The sequence below is a fragment of the Cervus elaphus genome, chromosome 1 (genome assembly GCF_910594005.1).
Source record: "Cervus elaphus chromosome 1, mCerEla1.1, whole genome shotgun sequence".
Taxonomy (NCBI): domain Eukaryota; kingdom Metazoa; phylum Chordata; class Mammalia; order Artiodactyla; family Cervidae; genus Cervus; species Cervus elaphus.
The window spans coordinates 61,443,075-61,457,566 of record NC_057815.1 but is presented as its reverse complement, the minus strand read 5'-3'; the positions used below and the strand labels follow the sequence as shown (position 1 = coordinate 61,457,566).

Genomic DNA, 14,492 nt, shown 5'->3' with positions numbered 1-14,492 from the left:
GGCTCTCCCTCAGGAGCCCCTCGCGAGGAAATTATGGTTCAGGCCATCTAGCGACTCCCTTCCACCATCCAAGACCAGAGCGATTCTCAGAATCATCGCATTGTGGAAAACCAGTCCCGGTGGAAAATAATAAAAAGTGTAACTGTTAGCAGGGACTGCTTATTATGTGCCAGACACATAAGGCATCAGCTTAAATATATGATCTTCTTTAATACTCATCATCTTAATAGGTAGCTTCTTTCGTTATCCGTGTTTTGCAACGGAAAGAACTGAGGGCCCTCGGCTCCCCAGACAGTAACGCTGATCACTCAGGTAGAAAGGGCTGGAAACAGGGTTTGAGTTCTGCTTGTAGGTCCTGGCTCCAGTCACTAGGAGCCTCAGAACGTTTCATGTTGAAGTATCCCAGTGACCCATAAGCTGGAGGGGGGCCTGTACGTGGACCACCCCACTCAATACTCAAACTTGTCAGATGACTGCACCTTTTGAGGTAGAGGACAATGCTGAATTCTGGAGCATTCCTTGGCCAAGGGATATAGGGCAATGGTACCTGGACCCTGACTAAACAAAAATGCTGTTAGGGAGCTTTCTTGCAACGCACAAGGTTCAGGTTTGGGCTCAACACCTGGGTGCAGCAGGGACCCTGGGAAGTGCCTTGACTTCACCTGCCTCAGTTCTCACACAGATGCTCTGGTGCCCGTGAATGAGCCTCAGGGTTCATGATTGCTCTGTAATTTGGGGCCAGGGCTAGGAGACTACCCTATACAGGGTGACTTGGGTCTGTAGATCACTATTTTAAGCCTCACAGACTTCTTTCCTCAAACCTAAATGTCCCCCATACCATCAAATTTCTGCTGATAAGGCTTCAACAGCTCTCTGTTCAAAGGGCAGTCCTTAGGCAGCCTGAAAACGCTCAGCATGATCTGCTACCTTGCCTCTGTAGCCATCCTCTAGCCATTCCCCCTTCATGTCTGCCAAGCTAATTCCTCCCAATTCCTACTCAGGACCTTCACATACACTGTCATCTTTGCCTAAGATGCTCTTCCCCTTACTCTTTACCTGGCTGTCATTTAGTTACCCTCAGGTCTCAGCTTTCAAGTTGACATCCCCACCTCCATCCATCTAGGCTCCATCCACCATCATCCTCTATGCTTCCATAGCTCCCGGTACTTCTGTATCCTAGTATTTATCACTGTATTGTAGTTGCCTGGTTACTTGCCTCTATCCCCCACTAGGCCATAAGCACTGTGGGCAGGGACCGTGTTTTATTCCCTGATGTCTCCCCAGGGTCTCGCGCAGTGCCTGGCAAATAAAAGCATTCAGTACAGTAAATATTTGCTGTATGAATGAACAGATGATGGAGGTCAGTAGGCCCAACCCCCTCTGGGCCCTGTGTTTTAAGATACACTGTTATCCTGGCAAGAGCCTAAAGGGCAAATAAAGCTTTGGCTCCTATTGGGGCTGGGGGAGGGGACTAGGCTCTCCAGAAACCTGTGACTTCAGCTATCTGGCCCCAGCTCTCCTGAAATGGTAGGATTTTGATGTATGATTAGACTGAGCATTTATTCACCCAGACCACCCTCCTAGAATCCCCCACAAATTGACCTCACTGGGCCTGCTTTTATGAAAGGTTTATTCCTAGTGCTAGGTCCCAATCTTCCAGGGCTCTAAGCACAATTAAACTGGGTGGGCAGGTGAGGGGAGACCCATTCAGATGCACGGCCAAAAATGGGGCTCCCCATATCCCCACCCTTTTGGTCCCAGTCCCCTTCTCTGCAATGGGCACGCATTGAGGAGGGACAAAGGGTACTGGAGGCAACATCATTGGCCCAGGGGAGCCCAAGAAGAGCTGCCATTGGCTGACAGGGCCTTTTGAGGCTCTGCCATTGGTCAGGGGGCACACCCCAGAAACTGGGGATAGGCCTGAGGAGTGATGCCATTGGCCAGGGAGTGGTTTTGTCATAGCCTTTGGCTGTGGAGTGAAAGGAAAAGATCTGGGAATGAAGCCCAGTGGCCAGGAAGATAAAGGACAGGGCTGCAGCTGCTGGGCTTGCAGGCCCCCTGTCAGGCCCCAGCCAGGGAAAGGGAACCCAAGCCAGAGTGCAGGTGGCAAGGGATGTCCCATGTCCAAATCTCCCCCACCCTGGGACTACCCCTCCCGATGTCCTTCTTGATAGCCAGGTTGGGCTGGAGTGGCTCACTGCTCCTCTAGCCAGGAGGGCTTCTCAGCGCCTGGAGGCCGCAGCTTGATGTTGAACTGCTGCAGGGTCTGTTCCAGTTGTTTCTGGTTCCCAGCAAAGTAGGCGGACACGGCGTTGTGGAAGAGCAGCAGCTGCTTGTGCATCACCTTGATCTGGGGGTCCAGCAGGGTCAGCTGAGACTGGACTCAGACACCCTTTCTGAGGGGCTATGAGCCTGAACCCAGACCAGGGGCACATGGACTCTGCTCTGATTCTGCTTTTGGAGTGGGGGCTGAGCTCCACCAAGGGATAAAAAGCCTTGTAATAGGAGAAACCTAACTTGACTGGCTGGGCCAGTGGTTCCGGCACCTAAGCTCAAGGGGTGGTTTTTTCCCAGTTGTGTTCCTGGGGTCAGCAGCCAAATCCTCTAATAGAAAAGGGCCAGGGATTAGAGGGAGGGTGACAGGGAAACGTCCAGGGATTGAGTGGGCTGGGGGATGTTCCCACTCCTTAGCCAGGATGCATTTCCCCATTCAGTGATGGGGAGTTTGAGGGGAAGGTCAGTGGTACAGATGGAAAGGTGGGCTGGGTCAAAGGGGTGGGGTTAGCACCTTGTTTTCTTCCAGGAACTTGAGCTTGATGGCCACATCTCCCCGCAGCTTCTCATATTTGTCCCGATGGGCCTGGAAAGTGGCTTGGGCACTCTCGAGTCGACCACGCGTCCCTGCATCCCGGGGGCCTAGGCTCAGCTCCTCTAAGTCTGTCCGGTAGGCATCATATTCCAGCCTGGGGAGGGGGTGATATGGGCTGGTCTCCACCCCTTTGCCCTCCACACATACTCTCCTACTTTTCTCAATTCTCTTGCCCCTAAAGCTCAAACCTTCACCCATGCCAGCCAACTCCCAGAACCCTAGGCCCTGCCAGTGCCCACACCTGGCAGCCTCATACTGTTTGACAGTCATGAGAGTGTCTTCCATGGTCTTGGTTACCAATGTGTTGATGCTAGAGACAAAGAAGTTCACAGCCCCTAGCAATGTCTCTCCGTTCTTGCACAGCAGCTTCTGCGTCTCTGCGTTGTAGCCAAATTCCTCCTGCGGGCAGAAGGAAGGGACAGGCCTTGAGTAACAGTCACCACCTGACTGGAGCTAAAGGGCCCGTCCTCCCCCTTCTCTCCCGGGAGGAAACAGCCAATGACACTGGAACAAGTCAGGACTGCCTCCAGCAAGGCTCTCTTTGCCAGAAAGTTAGTGGGGCCACCCTGGGGCAGGAATGTGGGAGTGGGGGGGGGTCTCAGATAAGTTCACAGGACTGGAATAGGGAAAGCCAGTGCAGCAGGCAAGGGAGGGGCTCTGATTAGGCTGAGCACAGAAGGCATTCTCGTCAACGCAGAGAAGGGTTACTCGTGAGGCACCTGGTGTGCCGCCTCCCCCACCGCCGCCCACTTCTGGACCTCTGTACAAACCCTTAGGCTGCCTCCACAGGTGAGTGCTGCTGGGGGCGGGGCTGGGCCCACCCTGGAGGGGTTCTCCCTCTGGGCTGCAGGAGGGAGGGAGGGAGGGAGGCTGAGGGGTGACTGCCTGGGAGGGCCTGGGCCCAGTCCCCCCACCCTCTTTGGCCTGACCGAGGCACCTGGAGCTCTGGGGACTTCTGGCTGAGGTCAGCAAAGGCGTCCCCCAGTGCATGCTGGGTCTGCAGCAGGCTGTAGAGGTGGGCTGTCAGTGCCCGGCCCAGCTGCAGGACACTCTCATACTTGCGCTTCGTCTCACGCAGCAGCTCGATCTGCAGCTCCAGCTCCAGGTCCACAGTCCGGGAGCCTCGGCCAAATCGCTCTGATAACAGCTGCTTTGTGCACTAATGGGAAGTGGGGGAGCAGGTCAGAGACCCTAGCACGCTGCCCCCGCAAAAGGCACCTACCCCAGCATCCCCAGGCTTCCGAGTCTCAGCCATAGCTGGGATATTAGGATCTGGAAGATGGGGAAAAGGTACCCAGGACAGTTCGGGGGAAGGGAGAGGTGCTTGAATCCCACCTTATATGTATTGATGCCCCATTTCTTGACGATGTCGAACTTCTCTCCAGCGATGCCCCGAGCCACCTCATCTCCAGGGCCAGCAGGAGTAGCATTGTGAGATGGATGGCGGCCAGACCCTAAAGGACCAAGTTCTCTGACACCAGTCTCTCTCAGATACAATCAGACACCTCTGTGGTTCCTCCCACACTCCCCTCCCAGCACATGAAAATGACTTCCCTGAAGGAGCAGAAGCTAGAGACAATTAGATTCTCTTGGTCACTAGGAGGAACTTATACGTTGTGCCCTGAGACCCAAATCCCAATACACGTTGCCCTCTTCTTAAAGTGAGGGTTGGAAAAGGGGGGAAGAGGGAGTGGCATGTGTACAGGGGTAGAGGAAACAGCAGGAAGTAGGCCCAGCATGGGTGACTGATCATGGATGGTGAGTCAGGCAAACAGAAAACCCGGTTGACAATTCCCATGTTGATTCTAGTCAGTGTGAGATTCACAACTGTTCTTCTAAACGTTAAGAGTCAAATTAAAGCTCTGAGAAGCCTCACAAAGTTCCAAATCAGATTCAGGCTCTAGAGCAGATTAGGGGGAAGGAGAGCTGTGAAACAGAGTTCTTTGCTTGTCTCAGGTACTGACAGCAGTGGAAGGTACAAGTGGGGCTAAACTGCAACTGGGAGCAGAAGGCCAACTCTGGGAGCTGGCTTTGGGCTGAGATTCCATAAGGCTCATACTAGGAGAGGTTCCAAGGATCTCCAAACAAAATGCAAGCCTTCTTAGACATAGTCTATGCTCCCATAATCTAGGGCTTCCCTGGTGGCTCAGACAGCAAAGAGTCTGCCTGCAGTGCGGGAGACCTGGGTTCGATCCCTGGGTCAGGAAGATCCCCTGGAGAAGGAAATGGCAACCCACTCCAGTACTCAAGCTTGGAAAATCCCATGGACAGAGGAGCCTGGCAGGCTACAATCCATGGGGTCTCAAAGAGTCGGACACAACTGAGCAACTTCACTTTGAACTTTGAACTTTTGATGCTCCCTGGAACCATCCCTCTCCCCATCTCTGCTCAAGCACCCTGTCCTGTTCTGATCATTCATACCTGTGGGGATGAGTCCGTCACCAGAGCCCCCATAGCCACCAGACACAATGCTGGTTTCATTGAGGTTGGGTCCTGACACCATCACCTGCTGGAGGTCCTATAGGCCAGAGAAGAGGGGGCTTCAGGAACATAGGGGCAGCTGAAGCATTTTGGGGGTGAAAACAAGCTTGGATTGAAGCATCATAGAAAGAGCACACAAGGGAAGTCTGCACAAAATCAGAACAAAGATTTGTAAAAAGACTGAAGGGAGTTAGGTACGTTAGGGGAAGGTTACTGGAACAGAGGTGAGAGTTCAGGGTTTATGAGTTGAGATTCCTCAATTGAAACAATATGAAGAATCAAACAGAAGCACCTGCTCCAGCCCATCATCCTCAGGAAGCTGCCCAGCTTCACCGTTCCCATGGATGGGGATCTCCATTGTGGCTGCCTTCCCTAGGATCCCGTCCGTCATGGCGAGCGAAGGGACTGGAGTCAAGGTCTCCACCCCAGCGCCCTGTAAAGCCCAACACAGACAGCTCTGGAAACTGGCCAGTACTCCAAAGAGGAAGGTCTCCCCTACCATTTAAGAGGTTGTCCCAGGGCTTCAGGGTTCTGGGGTTTGGCCACCATTCTTCCCTGAACTCTGTGTATTTCTCCCCTCCAAGGTGCATATTTGTACACAGGCAAACCCAGGCCTCAAGTGTGCCTGACCTGAGGTCACGTCCCCATGAACCCCTCACCCTACCAGAACTCCGCTGATTATTCACGCATTCAATCACTCCACATACATTTAATGAGTGCCTACTATGTGTCACACACTATCTCAGACGATGGAGATACAGCAGCAAACAAGAGAGAGAAAGTTTGTGTTCTCAAGAAACTCATCCCCATGCAGGTGTTTCTCCCCATCAGGAGATTAACCCCTTTCCCCGAGCTCAGGTGTCTACTGCCATTCAGTTATGTTCACCACTGTTTGGCTGTTCACGCTCCTTTCGTGTTTCTTCCCCTTTCCAGCAGGTGGTCTTCCCCTCCTCCATCCCATGCACCTCGTCTTCCTCGGGCCCTGCCCCCCGAGGCCTTAGTTGAATCAGTTGGTCTAAGTTCTTGACCTCTAGGAAAAACCTCTTCTTTCCCAGGACATAGGTAGGTGATCCCTTCCAAAGTCAGTTTAGTTTCCCCAGGTGTGTGAGTCTCCGCCCTCCCCCACATACACCTGGGCATCAGGTGTGTCCTCATCCTTCCCCAGGGCTCAGAGGCATCTTGCCCTCTGGTCAGGTTCGTGCATTCAACTTGCACTCGCCCATGCATGTCCCTCTCACCTCGGGCCGGGCCGCTCTTCCCCTCAGGGCGCCAGGCCCGGGCAGCGCGGGGACCTCCGGCTCCAGTTCCCGTCGCGATCCTAGCAGCAGGTCAGGGACTCGGCGGAAGTGACGTCCCCACCCGGGCAGAAGAAGCCGGCCACGTCGCAGATTATGAGGGCGGAAGTGACGTTAACATCTGGGGCAGGGCGATCCTGGAGCCAACCCTTCTGTCCCTGGGGAGCTACGAGACGTCACTTCCGGGGCGTTACCGAGAGGCTGAAAAGGAAATAACCTAGAGCTCACGCTGGTGGCGTGATGGAGCAGCAACAGCAGCAGCAGCAGCAATTGAGAAACGTGAGTGGGAGCTAAGTCGCTTTAGGGCCATGCGTTCAACTAGCATCTTGTCTGCATATCGGGAACCCCAAATAGCCAAGCATCTGAGGGCAGGGAAAGTCGGGCCGTGGCGCGCGGTCCTGGGAAAGCTCGGGCGGCGCGGTCTTGAATTAAAATGTGGCCCCTCTTTGCTGAGTTCCTTGTCCCCCTTCCTCTCAGCTGCGGGACTTCCTTTTGGTCTACAATCGGATGACGGAACTCTGCTTCCAGCGCTGCGTGCCCAGCCTGCACCACCGAGCTCTGGATGCTGAGGAGGTTAGGTGGGGAACTGAGTAGGGGAATTACCCTCGATCCTTAGAGTTAACAGTATACTGCTTCTGTCTTTCGCCGCTTCCCCTACCTCTGGCCCCGGCCTTTCTATGACCCTCGCCCCTAGGCTGGAGTTCCGGCAGGACCTGACAGGACTCCTTTGACTTCTGCTTCCATCCTGTCTTCCTTCTAGGAGGCCTGTCTGCACAGCTGTGCCGGGAAGCTGATCCATTCTAATCACCGCCTCATGGCCGCCTACGTGCAGCTCATGCCTGCCCTGGTACAGCGCCGCATGGCAGACTACGAGGCTGCCTCAGCTGTGCCACATGCAGCTGCTGAACAACCAGAAACCTCTCCATCTAGCAGCTCGCCATCCGCAAACCTCGGGAAAGGAGGCGCTGGATGAAGCCTCAAGTTGAAGGAGCCAGTGGACCTAGGGCTGGGTGCAGCCTGTGTATAGCAAGTGAGGAGTTGTCCGAGAGATGGGTACTGTTGCTCCTTTTCCTGGAGCTAATAAACCCACTTTTCCTCTGTTTGGTTTATATTCTGGGCAAGGAAGTTTCGCCCGCATTGTTGGCACCATCTTTATTATTCTGTCAGTTAGTGCTTCAGCCCTGGAAGCAGAGAAATTGCCTTCTGTATGTAGAAGGAAAGCCTATAACCAGGCATCTGGATAAAGCAAGAGCTGAGGGTACAATTTTAAGACTGGCAATAGCAACAAGTTGGTTGCCCCGATGATAGAAAATGGGAACTCTATCTAGCTGTCCTTAAATCTGTCTGACTTAAATGGCTTGCTTGGAGATATCTTGGAAAACAGATTAAGAATCCACAGGGCGTTTAGGCATTACCTCCTGGGAAGTCAGTAGCCTCAGACAGAGATGAAACCTGTAAGAATTCAGGGCTGTTCTGGAACATCAACCACTTCCTCAAGATGTTACTCACTTAATATTTTCTGTCTTCTTAGGATGAGCAGTTAAATCTTTAAATAAAGAAAATCTGTGTTCTTGTCTTCAGAAGCAGTCAGGAAGGGGAAAACTTGTGAAACCATGTTCTGCAATACACTCAGACTTGAGGGATAAAAACCTAAGGGAGAAGTAGGTGGTGATGCTTATGGAAAGAAAAGGGAAGAAAGTAAAATCTTCAGGACTTCTTGAATGTCACCTTATGTCTCACTTCCTGCCTGTAATCTCCTAATTCCATCTCTTCCTCCACCGCTATGTGTTCCCACTGTGCCTGTTCTGCGATTTCTAATTCCAGCCCCTCTGCTCTTTCCTTATTATTGCCCTCCGTGGAGTTTACTTCTGTATTCAACCATCTGAATGACCTATCACTCCATCACTGAGTTTTCTTGCCATTCTTGTGTCCTTTTTGTGTCATTCTAGCTGTTTTAACTTTTCTTCTGTTCCTCCGTATCAGGTGACCATGTTTTATTTTTAAAATGGAAATAGTTCTTAGACATTGGCTCCCACAGTAGCCATTTTTTAAGTACAACCACCCCCAAAGCAGATATTTTCACCCCTGTATATATCAGGATGTTGAAATTCTCTAGTAACAGACCATGTCTAAAAATGCAGATCTGACTTTAAAATCCATGTTTTCTTTACTCCACCAGGCTGCCTTTCAAAATATCTTTTGAGTACCCATTTTGTATAGGTTCTGATGTAGGTATTACCCTCACTCAACAGGTGAAGAAGCAAGAATTTAGTATGTACCAGAAGCCCACCTTATACACAGTTACCTGTGGAGAAAAGTAGCTCTCTTTATCGGAACAAATCTTGTACAGGTTTATTAAGAACCTTTCTTAACAAAAAAGTTGTTGACTGGAACTTTCCTACTGAGTGGCCTGTTTGCCCAATAAAGTCTCTTGGAAAGTATACATGCAGGTGAAACCACTTGTGAATTTCCCAAGTCCCAAAGATATCGGGAACAGGGACCTGGAGTACTGTGGTGATGGTCGAAAGATTCTTCCACATCAATATTTATATAATAAATGTTGCAATAAACTTCCAATGTGAATTATCTGTGTTCCCATGTCACATAATTGAGTAATTGCTGGAGAAGGGTTAACAACACAGATCTGTCTGACTCTTAAAGCCTATGTTCTTTTTTTGTCCTTTGCTGGGTTCTTAGTTTCCTAACCAGGCAGTGAACCCCTGACCGTAACTACTAGACAACCAAGGAATTACCAAGTCTATATTCTTCGAACTTCCAGTGTGTATTTGTTTGCTCATCTGCAGTCATCCTGTCCCTAGGCATGGAAAAATAAGTGTTTCTCAGTCTGATCCATGAGTTAGTTCCTTAACCTTTCAATCTCTTCTGTGTATAAATATGTTCAGTACTTATGAAAAGAACCTTACTCCTACTATCCATCTTCAATTGTCACTGAAGCCTCCCTCAGGTCTTGGCATAAAAAGTGTTAGCCATTGGTATAATGAAAGCAATGTGACATTTCAAGCACAACACAATGATAAACATTGATAAAGCTTTATCATTTTTTCACAAACATACTTGAGACAGGGTTATTCTTGCCATTGTGGCTTTAGAACTTAACTGCCTGCTCATTTGTCAAGTCTAATTCCTTTGGGCCTATTCAACTCTACCACCCTCTCTTAGAACTTATCCTTAATAACTGCCACTCTCCTACTTTCCTCTAGTTAGACCTTCATCTTCCTATCCATCCCTTGGTACTTTAAATGTTACACAGACAGTCCATTCTGTGTTTCTGTCTCTTAGTTCCTTGGCCCAATCTCCAATGATTTCTGCTCTGTCTTAGCCACGCTTAGTTATATGCTGGCCATTGTCACCACCCTAAACTGCTCCATCTTCAAAACACTATTGCATCTTATTCACTGACTATTCCTTCCACTTTGTTTAATGAACTATTCCTCTACCATTTTTTTTTTTTTTTTCCATTCTAGTCCTTCTTTTCGAATAAGCTGAATTTCCTTTCATCGCTGTTGGACTTTGATAAAAATGAAACATTTGTGCCTGCCTTTGGACATCTAAAAGCTGACCAAGGGGGACTTCCCTGGTGGTCTGGTGGCTAGGACTTGATGTTCCTGATTCAGGGGGCCCAGGTTCAATCCCTGGTTGGAGAGCTAGATCCCACATGCCACAACTGAGAGTTCACATGCCTCAGCTGAAAAATCCCACATAGTGCAGTGAAGATCCAAGATTCTGTGTGCTGCGACTGAGACCCAGCTCAGCCAAATGAAAAGCTCCGGGAAGGGGTCACCCCTCCCCACCCCCTGCCCATACACTCTAACCCCAGCTGTGCTACCTACCACCTATAGGGGATTCTGTCTTCATACTAAAGAGCAGACACACAGAGACTGGGGACAAACTGCAGAGATAATGTTCATGTCAAAAGAATGAGTCTTAAAAAAAAACTGCCCAAGGAAATCACTATAGAGCAAATTTTTATCACTGAATCCATGTGTGCTGTGTGTACTTAGTTGCTCAGTCACATCCAACCCTTTGTGACCCCATGGACGGTGGCCTGCCAGACTCCTCTGTTCATGGGGATTCTCCAGGCAAGAATACCGGAGTGGGTTGCCATGCCCTCCTCCAGGGGATCTTCCCAACCCAGGGATTGAACCCAGGTCTCCCACACTGCACGTGGATTCCTTACTGTCTGAGCCACCAGGGAAGCTCATGGTTAACTTCAAATGGAGTCTCTGCCCCTGTAATCCCAGTAGATCTTTCCAGTCATTTCTCCTGTTCCCTGCAATGACTATTTCAAACCAATATTCTTAACCCTCTTATCTCCACCATTCTGTTCGCTTTCTGCAAGTAACCTCATATTTACTTCACAGGCGAAAATGGAAGCTATCAATTAGGAGCTCTGATAACATCTTGCAACTCATAACTTGGTCACCCATCTCCATCTGCACCATTTTCCTCTTTCCCTCCCATTTAAACAGGACAGGCATCCCTTCTCAAGGCCAGTGCCAATGCCTGGGCCCTGAATCCTAGTCCTTCCTTCTTTGGAGACCTCTGACTTTTCCCCACTTTACTAAATTCTTATCATAAGTGTCTAAACATGCTGAAGGCTCCCATTAAAACAAACAGACCCCTCTTATCTCTCAGGTACCATGTACTTTTTTCCACTTTACAGCTGAACTTCTCAGAACAGTTGGATATTAATACTTAGGTCCCCTCTATTCCCACTCCTCCTCCCACTATTTTGACTTCTGTAACCTTTATTGAGGAAAAGAAAATGGCAACCCACTCCAGTATTCTTACCTGGGAAACCCCATAGACAGAGGAACCTGGTGGGCTACAATCCATGGGGTTGCAAAGAGTCAGACACGACTGAGCACAGAACAGCAGCCTTTATTGAAATAGTTTGTGAGCTCACCCTAGCTCACCAAGTGACCTTCATAGCCCTGAATCCAGTGGCTATTTCCCCAGCTTACTTCATTTCTCAGTGGCATCTGGTACTGTTGACTAGTTCTTCATCAACACTCTCACTGGTATCTGTGATTCCACTCATGGTTTTACTACTACCTGTGGCCACAACTTCTTAGCCTCCTTTGTAGGATTACCTGCCTCCACCCATTAAATCTAAAAGTTTCTCTAGGTCCTGTTCTTTCTCAGTCATTTTTCTGGGATTGTTTCATCCTCATGCTGAGCCCTAGTTACTGATGACTCATATCTCTCCTCTGAGCTACTTGATTGATGTCTCCACTTAGGTGTTTCAAAAACATCCCAATTCAACATGTTTTCTGATAAACTTTTCCTCCTATGCCTGGTACTCAAGCAGTTGCAGAAACTAGAAACCTCACTCATCCCTTCACTCAACTGCCAAAGTCCTATCAGATTAAATTTCTAAAAATCCCTGATTCTGTCTGCTTCTCTTCATCATCACAATCTCTCACCAGGATTATTGCAATTCCTGCTGCTTCTCATACTCACTTTTGCAGCCCTCCAATCTATTCTCCATGCGTTAGCCAGAGGACACAAACTGATGCTTAAGACCTTGCAATAGTTCCCCATTTTTAGAATAAAAACACATTCTGTATGTGACCTACAAGGCCCTGCATGATCCAGCCCCTGCCTACCTCAGCTTAATCTTGTCAGTCACGTTAATCTTGTCAAGTTAATGGGCAGTTAATAACTGTTGAGTTGAGCTGAATTGAAATGAACCACACACCTCACTCTCTGTGTGTTCTAACCACCCTGGCCTTTCAATTCCTCTAACCTGTCATACCTGATTCCTTTGTACCTGTTTTTTCCTGACTTGCAGTGCTTTTGCCTTTGTACCTCTTGTTTCCTGACTTGCAGTGCTTTCCCCCTTTACCCACCTCATTTCTACTCATTCTTGAGTACTTAGTTCAAATACTTTCCTCAGATAACTCATCCCAGACTCCAGTTCCCATAAGTGCTTCTGCTTTTGGCTTGTAGCGCTTGTACACTTGGTAATTATAAACCCCATGAGGTCAGAGTCCATGTCTGTATTGCTCACCATTGTATCCTTATCACCTTGCCTGGCACATAAAAGTGCTTGATAAATATTTGTTGAATGAGTGTCTTTCAGTCTCTTCCTAGCTCAATCAACTATTTATATAATAAGAGAAAGGCTTTTAATCAAAAGGGACAGCAATGAATCTGCTGTCTGGCAAAATTTGACATTTTGCCAATGATTTTGAAGTTCTTTTCATTCAAAATTTCACTTTTTGTATCTTCCTTCCTTAATGAGATAAGTCAACACCCAAAAACCTCTGTCTGCAGCAAATTATTCAGATCTTATTATGTGGGAGGCTGGGAAATGTTATCTTTAATCTTACTAGTCATTTACCCAGTTAAAAGTGGGAGGTTCTGGGGCTTCCCTGGTAGCTCAGTGGTGAAGAATCTGCCTGCCAATGTAGGGGATATGAGTTTGACCCCTGGTCTGGGAATATGCCACATGCCACAGGACAACTAAGCCTGCATGCCACAACTACTGAAGCGTGGGCACCTAGAGCCCATGCTCCACAACAAGAGAAATCGCTGCAATGAGAGGCCTGTGTACTGCAACTAGAGAGTAGCTCCGGCTCACTGCAACTAGAGGAGACCTGAGTGCAGCAACAAAGACCCGGTGCAGCCATAAGAATACATAAATAAATAAAGCTTTTTTTTTTTTTTTTAACTTTGAGGTTCTGTTACTAAGAAAGAAAAGAATGGCTGCTGGGAGGTACTGCCAATCCACTTTCCATACTAACCAAGAGTGATTCTTGTAAAATAGAAATTTAACCATGGTACTCATCTACTTAATGCCTTCCATGACCTTCAGACTCCTCCTCACAGCTGAAGCTTTCTCTGATGGGCTCTGACCTCATCTTTAGCCAGCTTTTGACTCTCTTATCCTTGGTTATAAAAGAATCAATTTACTTGTAGTGTTCAGACACATCCTGCTAACTCTGGTCTCTTTGTTTTTCTGGGTATGCCCCACATTCTTCCATATATTTATAATAATTCACAAATACTTGAGTGACTGCTTTTACCAACATTGTTAGGCCCTGAAGATACAGAGGTGAATGAGAAAGATGCAGTCGTTTTCTTAGAACTTAATGTGGGTATGGTGAAGGTCAATATAGAACAAGTAATCACAACTGTGGTGTATGTCATGAAGAAGAAATAAGCATTGCAATGAGAACAGACAGTAGTACTAACTTAACTGTGTGTGGGATGAAGAACTTCCCCGGGGAAAGTGATTCTAAAGCTGAGACTTGAAAGATAAATTAGAATTAACCAGGCAATAGACAGGGGGAAGTGCTACCCTCTTTCCCACCTTTCCTTTCCTGTTTAGATGCCACCTTTTACTAATTACCCTATTTAAAATTGCAACCCATCCTCTCCTCATATGGCCCTTACTGAACGTTTTTATGTCTCATTCACCATTATGTCCACAGCAGTTGGTAGAGTGCCATAAACAACAACAAAAATATATAGTTTGCACAAATCAGTTATATCACATGCTTATTATCTACCAGGCTCTAATTTAAGCATTTTATATAACAACTCATTTAATTCTCACAACAACACTGTAAAGTAAGTACTATTATTATCTTTGTTTTACACACAGAAAAATGAAACTGTAGAAAAATGTCTCACAACTAGTAATTGGTGGAGTCAAGTTTTCAGTCCAGTCTGACTTCCAGAGTCTGACCTCTTTCTCATTAATAAAGATTGCTGTACATTTATGCATTTGTTCCACAAATATTTTCTGGTCACCTACTTATGGTGCCTAGCACTGGAGAGAGCAGAGAGCAGTCAGAATCTGTCACCATGGAGCTTAG

At 48.2% G+C, this 14,492-nt stretch overlaps 2 protein-coding genes across 2 annotated transcripts; one reads left to right on the top strand and one right to left on the bottom strand.

Annotated features, from left to right (window-relative positions):
• Positions 1 to 1,612: 1,612 nt before the first annotated feature.
• Positions 1,613 to 6,731, bottom strand: ARFIP2 (ADP ribosylation factor interacting protein 2). Its single transcript, XM_043905276.1, has 8 exons — positions 6,589 to 6,731; positions 5,643 to 5,783; positions 5,291 to 5,387; positions 4,205 to 4,323; positions 3,807 to 4,028; positions 3,111 to 3,268; positions 2,789 to 2,963; positions 1,613 to 2,350 (listed from the first exon to the last, which is right to left on the bottom strand). Exons 2-8 carry the CDS (start codon positions 5,739 to 5,741, stop codon positions 2,195 to 2,197), a joined length of 1,026 nt encoding a protein of 341 aa, XP_043761211.1. The 5' UTR covers positions 5,742 to 5,783; positions 6,589 to 6,731; the 3' UTR covers positions 1,613 to 2,194.
• Positions 6,732 to 6,777: 46 nt separating this feature from the next.
• On the top strand, positions 6,778 to 7,745 carry TIMM10B (translocase of inner mitochondrial membrane 10B). Its single transcript, XM_043905290.1, has 3 exons — positions 6,778 to 6,924; positions 7,123 to 7,218; positions 7,406 to 7,745. The coding sequence occupies exons 1-3, from the start codon at positions 6,886 to 6,888 to the stop codon at positions 7,616 to 7,618; spliced, it is 348 nt and encodes a 115-aa protein (XP_043761225.1). The 5' UTR covers positions 6,778 to 6,885; the 3' UTR covers positions 7,619 to 7,745.
• Positions 7,746 to 14,492: the final 6,747 nt, after the last annotated feature.